At 43.3% G+C, this 13,836-nt stretch overlaps 1 protein-coding gene across 1 annotated transcript in view; it reads right to left on the minus strand.

Moving 5' to 3' along the window:
• LOC111978289 (sodium/calcium exchanger 1-like) overlaps positions 1-6,421 on the minus strand; it is a 170,827-nt gene extending 164,406 nt beyond the window's left edge. The window contains 2 exon segments of the mRNA XM_024008266.3: positions 1,583-3,450; positions 5,905-6,421. Coding sequence (XP_023864034.1) covers positions 1,583-3,414 — 1,832 coding nt within the window. The 5' untranslated portion in view covers positions 3,415-3,450; positions 5,905-6,421.
• Positions 6,422-13,836: the final 7,415 nt, after the last annotated feature.

A 13,836-nucleotide genomic window follows, 5' to 3' on the forward strand; every position in this document is an offset into this window, starting at 1 on the left:
TCTCATTTCACCCCCTGGTGCTCCCTTATCAACATTCCCTCGGGGACATTCACTTCTCATTTCACCCCCTGGTGCTCCCTTATGGACATTCCCTCAGGGACATTCACTTCTCATTTCACCCCCTGGTGCTCCCTTATCAACATTCCCTCGGGGACATTCACTTCTCATTTCACCCCCTGCTGCTCCCCTTATGGACATTCCCTCGGGGTCATTCACTTCTCACTTCTCCAACCTGCACTGTCGGAGCTCGGAGCATAATAATTTCACTGTACTCTGCAATTACATCTGTGACCCTGTGCATGTGACTAATAAACTAATCTAATCTAATGGTATATTATATTGCCATATTAAATCAAATTACACCTTGCAAGGAAAAATACAACAGTCAGCTGACACCATTTCATTCCAGGCCGAAAACTCCAATGAATTCAAAATCCAGTTCCACCATTCATTCCACTCCTTTCCCAGAGCTGCGGTTAGACTGTAGTCTACTGGGTCCTACAGGTTCCTAGAGGATGGAGTAGAAGTTCTGCCTTACAGAACCGCCGGGCCCTCGCCTCTGACACTCCATCATTTCATTTAGACAAGTGTTATTAAAATCCACTTAGCAGTGCCGTGAGAGCTACACTATGGAAACTATGCAATGGGCCTTGGAAAGTTGAACCTAAACATCTGCTTTGAATCTGTTTAAAAATGAGCACTTTTCATTAATCTGTCCCACTCGTCCCCTGCATGTCAAAGAGGGTGAGTATGGGGACAGAGGGAGAGAGGAAAGGATAGAGGGGAATAGAGAGAGAGACAAGTAGCTCTTGTCCTTTAAAAAAAAAAATAACATGCCAAACCTTAATGTATAGAAATATGAAATGCTCTTTTCCAGAACAGTATTGAGCCTGGCCTGATCATTAACCCAGAATATCAAGTCAGTGATTTCTACTCAGATTGTCTACTAAGCAATCAATTCAATACACATCAGCAATAGTCAAGCTTAAAGAGTTCAGGCTGGTCATGCCACTGAAATGAATGAGTAGCGATCAAACATGGATAAATCTGAGTGCGATCGAAACACAGTTGCTGAGAACTCAGCAGAAATCACACATTCGATAAATACATCAATAAGTAAATGAGTGAATGAATGACAGAATGAATGAATGAGTGAAAGAAGAAGCAAAGAGGTGAGCGGAAACTAAGGGAGTTGATGACGTCTCCTAATGGCACAGGAGCAGTCTACTGCACCACGACCACGACCACGACATGACACAAACACACTCAGCATCCACCACATCATCCTCATCAAGACATGCATTCACAGACAAACAAAACCCAGCATCAGCATAGACTACACATGCATATCTAAAGATACTGACAATAAACTGCATTGGTGGATACAGATTCATATATTATACTACATCTTTCAATAGCCTATTCACTTTAAAAAAAATTGGGGCTGAAAGTATTCCTTCAAATGTAAATGTCAAAAAAAGCATAATAGTATTCTTATAAGCAGTGTAATGTCAGCCCCACATATAAACTAAATAACTACTTCAAAGAACCTTCACTGTACACAAGTAAAATATGAACTTACAAGATTTCATCATTCTGGAACTCCAAGACCCCGTGAGTATCTTCAAAATCCTCTCCACCTCCGCGTGCTGTGCCCTCCACAGTCTTGTAGGGCACCATGACGACCCCACGTGCCCCCGATGTACGCAGCACCTTCACCTCCATGGTACCCACGCTCTCACTCACGTGCGCCACCGGCTCCTCGAACGTGAAGATGCCGGCGTGGTCGTCGTCAAAGATGGTCACGGTTGCCGTGGCGGGCAGACCGAGACAGGCCACCGCCTCCACATGATTGGTCTCTGGGTTCTCTACCTCCTCCCCCTCTGCCAGCAGCACTTTGACATTGCTCAGATGGATCAGGAAGTTCTCGTCCTCCTCAAAGATGTCATCATCGATAATACCCACGCGGATCTCTTTCTGGGTCTCTCCGGGCTTGAACACCACCACCCCTTCGGTAAATTCGTAGTCCGAGCCCGCGTTGGCTGATCCATCCTCCGTACGGAATTCCACCGACACAGTCTTGGTCAGGTCGCCACCTCGGCGTAGCACGTTCACTGCCACTGTGCCGCAGTTCTCCAGGCACTGGTAGGAGCCGGGGTCAAAGTAGATCTTGGAGACGGGGTCGTTATCAGCCACATCAGAGCGGACCTCGTGCAAGCTGATGGCCTTGCGGGCCTGGTCGGCTGCATGCTTCTTCAGGATGTTCCCAGCGCCGGTCATGAGCCTGGTGGCCTGGCAGCGGTAGAAGGCCCTGCTCTTCTGCTGCGAACTCAAYACCTGGTAGTTGGCCAGTTCAATCAGCTGCTCCAYCTCCTTRTCTGGGTGCTTCTGCTTCAGCTCCTTGAGGATCTTGGCCATGTCGCGCCGGGTCTCCTCYTCATCCAGGTCCTTCACGTTYAGSTCCAGCCCCAGAGGCCCGTCYAGGAAGTCCRCCGCGTGAGAGTTGAGCATCTTYCCRTCCATCTCRATGTCRACTTTGGACGGGAGCGGGCGGTCRCCCTCGGTCTCAATGATCATGCCCCGCTGCTTGCCGGTACGGTAGCGCTTGTAGACGTACTTGTAGAAGAGCAGGCGTCGGTCAGCGACCCAGGCGAACAACACACAGATGGGGAAGAAGAAGAGGGTGAGCAGGCCCTCCCATACCTGCACTATGCCAGGGGAGATGACAGCCAGGATCAGGTAGAGCCATATGTAGGCGAAGATGCTCCAGGTGGCTGTGACGAAGAAGACGCGCAGGTGCTTGACCTTACGGACCTCCCCGTCGGGCACCACCCACACACAGATGCCGATGATGACAAACATGTTGAAGGCGGCGCTGCCCACGATGGTGCTGGGGCCCAAGGCTCCAGCATGAAAACCATGTCCACAAACCTCAATGACGGACAGTAGGATCTCAGGGGCACTAGAACCCAGGGCCATAAGCGTGAGGTTGGACACGGTCTCGTTCCAGATCCGCACGGTGGTGGTGGTGGTCTCTCCGTTGGGTCTCTTAATAGTGATCTCTTTCTCCTGAGAGGTGATGACCTCGATGGATGCCATGAAACGGTCAGCAATGATGGATACACCGAGGAACATGTACACCAGGGCCACGAAGTAGACTGTCGCCCGTGCCACTTTGTCCCCGAACGAGGGATTCTGAGGTTCCCAGATAGGCAGAATCACCCCTTTTTCGCATGCTGTGCCTGCTGTAGTGCACACAGTAATGTTGCTGCTGGCAGTAGGAGACACAAACTGATCCAAGTCCACATCCGAGGACATAGCCGTCACATGTTGGAATTTGAGGAACAGGATCGCTACGACAACCACGAACCGAAGGCCAAGGGAGAGAATGGGGGAGATCTGAAAGTGTCCCATGATTCTGGAGTGGTTCACTTCCTCTGCTTCCTAAACCTGCAGAGAGGGGGGAAATGAAAGGGTTGGAATGACTGGAAATTTAACACAATTTGCTCTCATTGTAATAATAGCGTTAAAACAATGTAGTAATTCACGTTAATGATATAATATGACCATAGTATACATTTCATATCAATTGCATATTGGTGGATAAGTAGTAGCTGTGATGCCTATAAGAGAACCAAACATATAGGTTCTGCCTCTTGGTTGGAGGGAAGGGAGGAAGCAGGAGATTCATTTTTATTGATTCTCTGCAGGGATAATGACTTTTCACATATTTCATATGCTTTGTAGGGAACATTATGCAGATATGTCACATGCATTGCAGTTTATGACCGATTGATTGCATCCAGAATCTTTTACAAGGCTCTATAACAGGGATGGGCAACCTTCATGGGGGTGGAGGCCACAAAAAAATCTGAACTCATCATGAGGGGCTGGCTTGTGGGTCTGCGTATCCACATCCATACCAACATGCGCAGTCAGAGTCGGACTTAGCCTTTTTGGGGCCCTAAGCGGGCATTTTGGGGGTCCCCCACCTTGCGAGCAAAACATTTTAGCGGCCGCCCTCTTAACAGCTTAGAGAAAAAATTTATGTTTGCGTTAATTTCCTGCAAATCTACACATTTTGCCATGGGGTGTATAAATGTTGCTGTTTTAAAGCAAGTTTGCTGCAATTTTACACATTTTGCCATGGGCCTGAGAGAACTTTTTGCAATTTCTAAGAACTTTCATGCAATTCTACTCATTTTGCCACGGGGCAGAGATTTTTTAGGGGTGTTTTACAGCTAATTTCCTATAATTCTTCACCTTTTACCATAAGGTGGAGAGAAATGTTTGCCGTATTTAATATGATATCTGAGTGAGATTGACTAACAAAATCAATGGGGGACCCAGGTGGGTAATTCGACCATGATTACTACAAATTTAGATAGCTGGACTCATTTATTAATCTAAAAAAAATAGCTGACATGGGCTAATTGAGTGACAAGAAAAACTGCTGATGCACAAACAAATTTCGAAATTGCATCTGGTCTATTCTTCTATCCTAACTAACTCTCAACAGTAAATTGAGACCCCGACTGAGTTCCTTAAAAACCTCAGCCTCTAGTTGCCCATCCCTGCTCTATAATGACCGGTTCCCCGACCTTTGAAATAAGAGGGGAGAGAGAAGATCTTGAGTGTGCATTGCCTGCTAAATGCGATGAGACACCGCGGGTAAGGGAAGCATCCAGTGAAGCGGGAGTGATGCGACACTACTCACCGGGCTGGACAACTCAGCATCAATGTAGTCAGAAAAGAAGCAGACACGCAAAGATCTAGGTATAATAGACTGGATGCCTGATGAAGACCTAAGGGTCGAAACGTTGTTATAAGTAAAATTACCCAGGAGAATGAGAAGCAATGTGCGGCGTTTTCTTTTCTGTTTTCCAAGATTATAATAGACTACTTTACCATATAATTTAAGTTTTAGCCATCTTTTCCATAGGCACATTTTCACAATGATGAATTATTGTTTTACATAGCTCTATATTAAAATGAACTTGAATAAGAAATTAATAAAACAGTAAGCTAAATATGATAACTAATAATTTAGGTCTAGTTTATCAATCTGTTGAGGCTATATAAGAAATGAATTATGGAGGGATGGTCACGCCGTGTATAGCCTACAATTTTGTGCCGCCTTTAGTGCATCTTTACCGGGTTGAACGCCTACTATTCTTGTCAGATTGGACGGTTGTGTGATTTCTATTGTTTTACACGTTACCATCAATTTATTACATTTGATATATTAATGACTAGACCTACAGAAAATTCAATAGAAAACACCAATTTCCTAATCCACAGATTGAATCCGCATATTAGAAATCCCCATTACTACAATGCAACCGCACAACCTGCACAATTAACCAGCATAAGACTACGTGAATGCATTTTGCGCAATGGAGTGGCGCAAATGGGTTCTTATTTGCCTTACGTAGCCAACTATTGCCGACATGAATCAATCTATGCGGGGTTGGGCTATGTGAAGGCACGTTGTACACAACTTTCACTTCCATATCGGTATCTGGAAACATGGCAATGCTGTTTAGCGCAAACGACCACGTCTTCTTGTGGCAGGCAGGCGAGCAAGGAAGCGCAAGAAGGAATACCAATACCTACAAATTGAGGTATATATAGTCTCAATAGAAGTCTCCATCAAGGTTTTACCATTTTGATCTTAGACAGAATAGTCTACTAATCCCAGTAGATCCGTATAAAATAGAATACCCTATGCGGAATGGTATAGGCTAGCCAAGACATGCGGTAACATTCTATCTTCGAAGTAAGCACTCCGCCGCTCCATCGACTCTTGGGTGATCGCCTGGACTAAACTTGCTGTAAGAAGATTGTGCCACACAAATACCCAATATTAATATGTTAATGATAACAATAGCAACATAATCATACCTTTTCTAAGACGCAACTGCAAGATCCACAGGCAGAATAAGTCAGCAATAGTAGTTGTTGTAGCCTAGCCTAGACGTGAAAATGCCAATAGAGAGCTGCAAGAGCCGTCAGTAGTAAGTAGCCTATTACAGCTCACATTCGTCTTGGGTTATATAGGAGATCAAGGCGAGATACCTAGGTGAAGAAAAAATAGTTAAAGATTCCCATACACTCGCAGTTTTCCACGACCTGTATGAGATGATCAGATAACTGATGCTTTATCAGAAAATCTGCATATCGGAGGACAAAAAGGTGCCCTGAGAGTTCTTCCTCATTCTCCCTCTCCCTCTCTCTCTCTCTCTCTCTCTCTCTCTCTCTGGCCACAGAGCTCCGCGCACAGACAGACCGAGACCTAGTCCAACCTGAGTTTAGAACTCGGGCTGCTTCGGTGGAGGCGGACAAACTCCAGGGTAGGCTCTTTCCCACAGCTCTCCCGCTTGGATATTGTCCTATTCAGATTAAATTTAGAAATAGCGGAGGGAAACGAGACTAGCGATGCAGCCCGCTGCCAACCCGCCTATCAACACCAAGACCCTCCCATTGCGCAACTGTAAATACTTGTTGTAACGTTGTATGCATTGTAATTAGGTCTACATTTCAATAAAAATTGTAATTATAATGTAGCCTTCTACATCATAGGCCCACACGAGTTTCCTTATTTTTGGAATAACGTAGGCTACCATAATATATTGATGCTGATCTAATGGGTTGCTTTGTGATGTGGTGAGTCTTGTCATGTTGGTAACTCAACTCTGCGCTCTTTTGACCTATTATCAACTGTGAGACCTCAGAGATTTAAATAGCACAGGGCCACTCATAAATTTTTTCGATGGCAAAGCAGTTTGGAATAGGTCTCTCGTCTACATTGTTATGGTATTTGATACTCAAAGGTATAGACAAACCTACTTAAAACGGTCACTCAAATGGATGGTTTTGCTGGTGCGTAAAGCGTGCTGTCATAGCTATTCAGTCGCTGACGCCATCCAAGCAAACCGGGAACATTCCCAGAACATTAAGGTTCCTAATAAATTCTAGTTAGGATTTTATCTAACATTAGGGTGATAACATCCCAAAAACATTCAAATAATGCTTATGATAACAACATGTATTTTTTTCTCATAAAAAAAAAGAAGTATCCACCCGAAAGTTCATTAGGTTTCCAGGTAATGTAATAACACAATGTACCAGTAATATTTTTCTTTCAAAACAAAATTGGTGCTGTTAAAGTTCCAGTAACACAAAAACTCTCCAGACCTATGGATGATTATGGAAAGTTTGTATAAAACATTTGCCTGATGTTACAAAAACGTTCCCAGAACACATCATGTCTGTTCTTTAAAGCTTCCCAGAATGTTTCATTAGGTTGTGGGAACAGTCTGGTGGGAACATTGTATGTTTCCAAAAACACAAGAACTGTCCAGTTGTGCGGATTATTCTACAATGTTTCCTTTAAGGTGCAAAAAAACATTTACCTGATGTTACAAGAATGTTCCCAGAACACATTTAGTCTGTTCTTTAAAGGTTCCAATAATGATTATTTAGGTTGTGGGAACATTGTGGGGATATGTCAAGAGATAGGTTCCCAAAACACTACAACTGTCCAGTTGTTTATTTTGTATTGTTTTTTATTTCACCTTTAGTTAACCAGGTAGGCTAGTTGAGAACAAGTTCTCATTTACAACTGCCACCTGGCCAAGATAAAGCAAAGCAGTGTGACATAAACAACAACACAGAGTTACACATGGAATAAACAAGCGTAGAGTCAATAACACAATAGAAAAAAAGAAAGTCTATATACAGTGTGTGCAAATGGCGTGAGGAGGTAAGGCAATAAATAGGCCATAGTACCGAAGTAATTACAATTGAACAAATTAACACTGGAGTGATAGATGAGCAGATGGTGATGTGCAAGTAGAAATACTGGTGTGCAAAAGAGCAGAAAAGTAAATAAAAACAATATGGGGATGAGTTAGGTAGTTTGGGTGGGGTATTTACAGATGGGCTATGTACAGCTGCAGCGATCGGTTTGCTGCTCAGATAGCTGATGTTTAAAGTTAGTGAGGGAAATATAAGTCTCCAGCTTCAGCGATTTTTGCAATTCGTTCCAGTCATTGGCAGCAGAGAACTGGAAGGCGGCCAAAGGAGGTGTTGGCTTTGGGGATGACCAGTGAGATATACCTGCTGGTGCGCGTGCTACGGGTGGGTGTTGCTATCGTGACCAGTGAGCTGAGATAAGGCGGAGCTTTACCTAGCATAGACTTGTAGATGACCTGGAGCCAGTGTGTCTGGCGACGAATATGTAGCGAGGGCCAGCCGACTAGAGCATACAGGTCGCAGTGGTGGGTGGTATAAGGGGCTTTGGTGACAAAACGGATGGCACTGTGATAGACTGCATCCAGTTTGCTGAGTAGACTATTGGAAGATATTTTGTAAATGACATCGCCGAAGTCGAGGATCGGTAGGATAGTCAGTTTTTATATGAGATGCTGATATTCAGATAATGTTTGTATCAGGGTGCATAAACATTCCTTTTATGTTTCAAGAATGTTGACAGAACAGCCTTTCTGAGTTCTTTAAAGGTTCCCAGAACATTTAGTTAGGTTGTGGGAACAGTGTGGGGTACATTACAAGAGATAGGTTCCCAAAACACAAAATATGCTCAGTTGTGATGACATTCATAAAATGTTTAAGATAGGTTGCACAGGACATTCATATAATGTCATGATGAATTAAAGGATGAATGAATTACATGTATTTAGGGTATGGGTTTGTATTTCACAGTATTTTACTGTAATTACAAGAGATTGGTGCAAGCAGGTTGGCTGCTTGATGAATTGTTTATCCATTACAGCATATTAATGCACATTTGGTGTTTTATATCACTTGCACTTCAAGAGGTCTTAACAAGTCTTCCAAACTGGCAGCGGCTACAGGGCAAAACAGACCAAAAGGACAAGGGAAAATGCTCAACCATTTAAGGTTTAAGACTGTCTGCCACTCTAATCTATCCCCTATATATTTTAAATTGATAGGGCACTATAACCACATAGGAGTTCAATTGGTACAGTATTCTCACTAAAAGGTGCAACAAATATAGCCATTAACAACAATACCATGCACCTACTAGTGGTAACCATCAAGGACCACTTTGAAAACAAACATTTTAATTAATACTTTCAAGTGATTTCCTCTGGGTCCACATTGTTCCCTTTGTTGTATATGTCTGTTACCCAAAATAAATTCAATTCAAAAGGTTGTTGGCGCTCCAAAGATATGGTACGACTTTGTATTCTGTGGGGTGGAATTACAGTACCATTTGAAATACAACAATTTTCCCACAATGCACAATAATTTACAGTATGCTGTCGTTAAACGTTTCAGAGTTTTTTACTGTTGATAATACCTAACATTATCGTATACATTACAGCGTCACAGTGTATGAAAAGCAGCATGCGTTTTATTTTGATATAGCTTGGCATCTTCACATTTTCTCCCTTAGGCTGCTACTTCTTAAATTGTTTAAATGTTCTCTCATTCTGTATTTCAGAATTTCTCATAATATTTTTCTCTTTCTTAATTGTATTTCAGTGGACTAAACACCAAGCTCTGATAGACTAATCAATCAACAGTGACAGAAGGGTCAAGCACCATAAGTGAACTTTGGGGTTGGAAAAGGTGTTGTTATGATGATCATAGTACTGTTTTGATATCCAGGACAATGTATATATGGCAGTGGGTGCGAATCCAACTTTTCTGGATCTTTCTTTCCCAGCACTAAAGGTCCTGAAGCTTCTGTGCATGTGTTTCTTCACCTTCACGCACACATTTGTGGTCTCCTTCCCTTCACATTTCTCACTGTCAGTTGTGAATGATAATTCTTCTAGTTTTACAGGTGAAAAGCCTACCTGTGTATTTTGCCTAGTGTTGCATGCTGTTGAGTTTTGGCAACATGAGTAGTGGTGTTTTCTGTCTTACAGTAACTTTGTACTATGCTATTATATTGGGTTCTGTTACGTAGAAAACTATGTGATCACGCAGACATTGATTCAGCATTGATCAAACGTTATTAAATGAGCACCATTCGCCGGAGTAGCCTGTTCTCTAGGAGTAGAGCAGAGACTGTGCATAAAGTCGAGAATAAACACATGCGCAGAATGTGATCCGCACATGTGCAGAAGCGTCGGGACCTTCAGCGCTTGGAATAAAAGGTCAGGGACAAGTCAGCCACTTTGTTTACATATAGGTTAGATATAATTTGAGATGTGGCCACTGTATACAGTAAATATGTACTGTATTCATTCTATGACTCTTCCAGTCCATGAAATGCCCACCGCCCTCATATGACATGCTTGCTAAAATGTTTTATCTAGTTCTTCAATGATAGATGGAACAGACAAGGTTAACTTTAATTTTATACAAGTAAAGACCAACAAAATCCAACTTATTGCAGGAAATGTACACAGGCTCCGTGACTGAAAAAAAGCATATGGTTCTTGAACACTTAAAGAGATTGTCAGTGTATGTGGTTTTCCTACAAGAGTTACATTTCAAAATAGGAGAAATTGAATATTTAAAGAAAAGCTGGGTTGGAGAGACCTTTGGTGCAACCTACTGTAGTAACAGCAGAGCTGTAGGCATCCTGATAAATAAGAGTACATCCTATTCAAGAATTGACTTTGCTTTAAAATCATAGGAAATTTGTTTTAAAACGGAAACAATTTCTCTCGGCCCCAAGGCAAAAAGAGTGGAATTGCATGAAATGTGTTATAAAATTGTGAAATGTTCTCTCTGCTCCATGGCAAAATGTGTATAACTGCAGAAAACTTGATTTAAAACTGCATTTTCACATTTTCACTAGACCCCATGGCATACTTTAATTTTATCTCTGTTGTCAAGAGTGGGGCCACTAAAATATTTTTCCCACGAAGTGGGTAAATGTAGATTATATTCCTGTTAACCAATAGTGACACCTGTTACATTTGGGGGGCCCTAGTAAGATTTGGTTGGGGCCCCCCAAATGTAACAGGTGTCACTATTGGTTAACAGGAATATAATCTACATTTATTTGCAGATGATCTCCTGATATACCTGACCAATATTGAAAACTCAATCCCTTCCTTGCTAAAACTATTTTCAGAATACTCAAAAATCTCAGGATATATTGAATTAATGTAGAAAAAAACTAAACAATCTTCCTAAGTCTGCAGGTGGTTTTAACCTACCAGACGTGGAATTGTATCAACTCGCCACCCAAGGCTTTTACTTGTGACATATAGTTAAATGGATTAAAGAGGAACAATGGGTATATATTGAAGATCAAATCAAACTTTATTTTGTCACATGCGCCGAATACAACAGGTGTACTGTGAAATACTTACTTACAAGCCCTTAACCAACAATGAGGTTCAAGAAAGAATAATAAAATAATAAAAAGTAACACAATAAAATAACAATAATGAGGCTATATACAGGGGGTACCGGTACTGAGTCAATGTGCGAGGGTACACGTTAGTCAAGGTCATTTGTACATGTAGGTAGGGGTAAAGTGACTATGCATGCATAATAAACAGTGAGTAGCACTCTCCACTACATCCCCATAAATGTTAATGGGGGCCTGTTCGGCCCGGCTTTTCCTGTAGTCCACAATCAGCTCCTTTGTCTTGCTCACATTGAAGGAGAGGTTGTTATCCTGGCACCACACTACCAGGTCTCTAACCTCCTCCCTATAGGCTGTCTCATCGTTGTCGGTGTTGTGTCGTCAACAAACTTAATGATGGTGTTGTAGTCGTATTTGGCCATGCAGTCGTGGGTGAACAGGGAGTACAGGAGGGGACTAAGCATGCACCCCTGAGGGGTCCAGTGTTGAGGATCAGCGTGGCAGACGTGTTGTTGCCTACCCTTACCACCTGGGGGTGGCCCGTCAGGAAATCCAGGATCTAGTTGCAGAGGGAGGTGTTTAGTCCCAGGGTCCTTAGCTTAGTGATGAGCTTTGTGGGCATTATGGTGTTGAACGCTGAGCTGTAGTCAATGAACAGCATTCTCACATAGGTGTTCCTTTTGTCCAGGTGGGAAAGGAAGGTGTGGAGTGCGATTGAGATTGCGTCATCTGTGGATCCGTTGGGGCGGTATGCAAATTGGAGTGGGTCTAGGGATTTTTTATTTTTATTTTTTATTTCACCTTTATTTAACCAGGTAGGCTAGTTGAGAACAAGTTCTCATTTGCAACTGCGACCTGGCCAAGAGAAAGCATAGCATGTGAACAGACAACACAGAGTTACACATGGAGTAAACAATAAACAAGTCAATAACATGGTAGAAAAAAAAAAAAAAGAATCTATATACAATGTGTGCAAAAGGCATGAGGTAGGCAATAAATCGAATAATTACAATTTAGCAGATTAACACTGGAGTGATAAATCATCAGATGATCATGTGCAAGAAGAGATACTGGGTGTGCAAAAGAGCAGAAAAGTAAATAAATAAAAGCAGTATGGGGGGTGAGGTAGGTAAATTGGGTGGGGAGTTTACAGATGGACTATGTACAGCTGCAGCGATCGGTTAGCTGCTCGGATAGCAGATTTTTAAAGTTGTTGAGGGAGATAAAAGTCTCCAACTTCAGAGATTTTTGCAATTCGTTCCAGTCGCAGGCAGCAGAGAACTGGAAGGAAAGGCGTCCAAATGAGGGTTGGCTTTAGGATGATCAGTGAGATAACACTGCTGGAGCGCGTGCTGCGGGTGGGTGTAGCCATCGTGACCAGTGAACTGAGATAAGGCGGCACTTTACCTAGCATAGCCTTGAGATGACCTGGAGCCAGTGGGTCTGACGACGAACATGTAGCGAGGGCCAGCCGACTAGGCAAACAGGTCGCAGTGGTGGGTCGTATAAGGTGCTTTAGTAACAAAACGAATGGCACTGTGATAAACTGCATCCAGTTTGCTGAGTAGAGTATTGGAAGCTATTTTGTAGATGACATCGCCGAAGTCGAGGATCGGTAGGATAGTCAGTTTTACTAGGGTAAGTTGGCGGCGTGAGTGAAGGAGGCTTGTTGCGGAATAGAAAGCCGATTCTGATTTGATTTTGGATTGGAGATGTTTGATATGAGTCTGGAAGGAGAGTTTGCAGTCTAGCCAGACACCTAGTACTTATAGATGTCCACATATTCTAGGTCGGAACCGTCCAGGGTGGTGATGCTAGTCGGGCGTGCGGGTGCAGGCAGCGAACGGTTGAAAAGCATGCATTTTGTTTTACTAGCGTTTAAGAGCAGTTGGAGGCCACGGAAGGAGTGTTGTATGGCATTGAAGCTCGTTTGGAGGTTAGATAGCACAGTGTCCAAGGAAGGGCCGGAAGTTATAGAATGGTGTCGTCTGCGTAGAGGTGGATCAGGGAATCCCCGCAGCAAGAGCAACATCATTGATGTATACAGAGAAAAGAGTCGGCCCGAGAATTGAACCCTGTGGTACCCCCATAGAGACTGCCAGGACCGGACAACATGCCCTCCGATTTGACACACTGAACTCTGTCTGCAAAGTAGTTGGTGAACCAGGCAAGGCAGTCATTAGAAAAACCGAGGCTACTGAGTCTGCCGATAAGAATTTGGTGATTGACAGAGTCGAAAGCCTTGGCCAGGTCGATGAAGACGGCTGCACAGTAATGTCTTTTATCGATGGCGGTTATGATATCGTTTAGTACCTTGAGCGTGGCTGAGGTGCACCCGTGACCGGCTCGGAAACCGGATTGCACAGCGGAGAAGGTACGGTGGGATTCGAGATGGTCAGTGATCTGTTTGGTGACTTGGCTTTCGAAGACCTTAGATAGGCAGGGCAGGATGGATATAGGTCTGTAACAGTTTGGGTCCAGGGTGTCTCCCCCTTTGAAGAGGGGATGACCGCGGC

This window comes from Salvelinus sp. IW2-2015, linkage group LG18 (genome assembly GCF_002910315.2).
Source record: "Salvelinus sp. IW2-2015 linkage group LG18, ASM291031v2, whole genome shotgun sequence".
Taxonomy (NCBI): Eukaryota; Metazoa; Chordata; class Actinopteri; order Salmoniformes; family Salmonidae; genus Salvelinus; species Salvelinus sp. IW2-2015.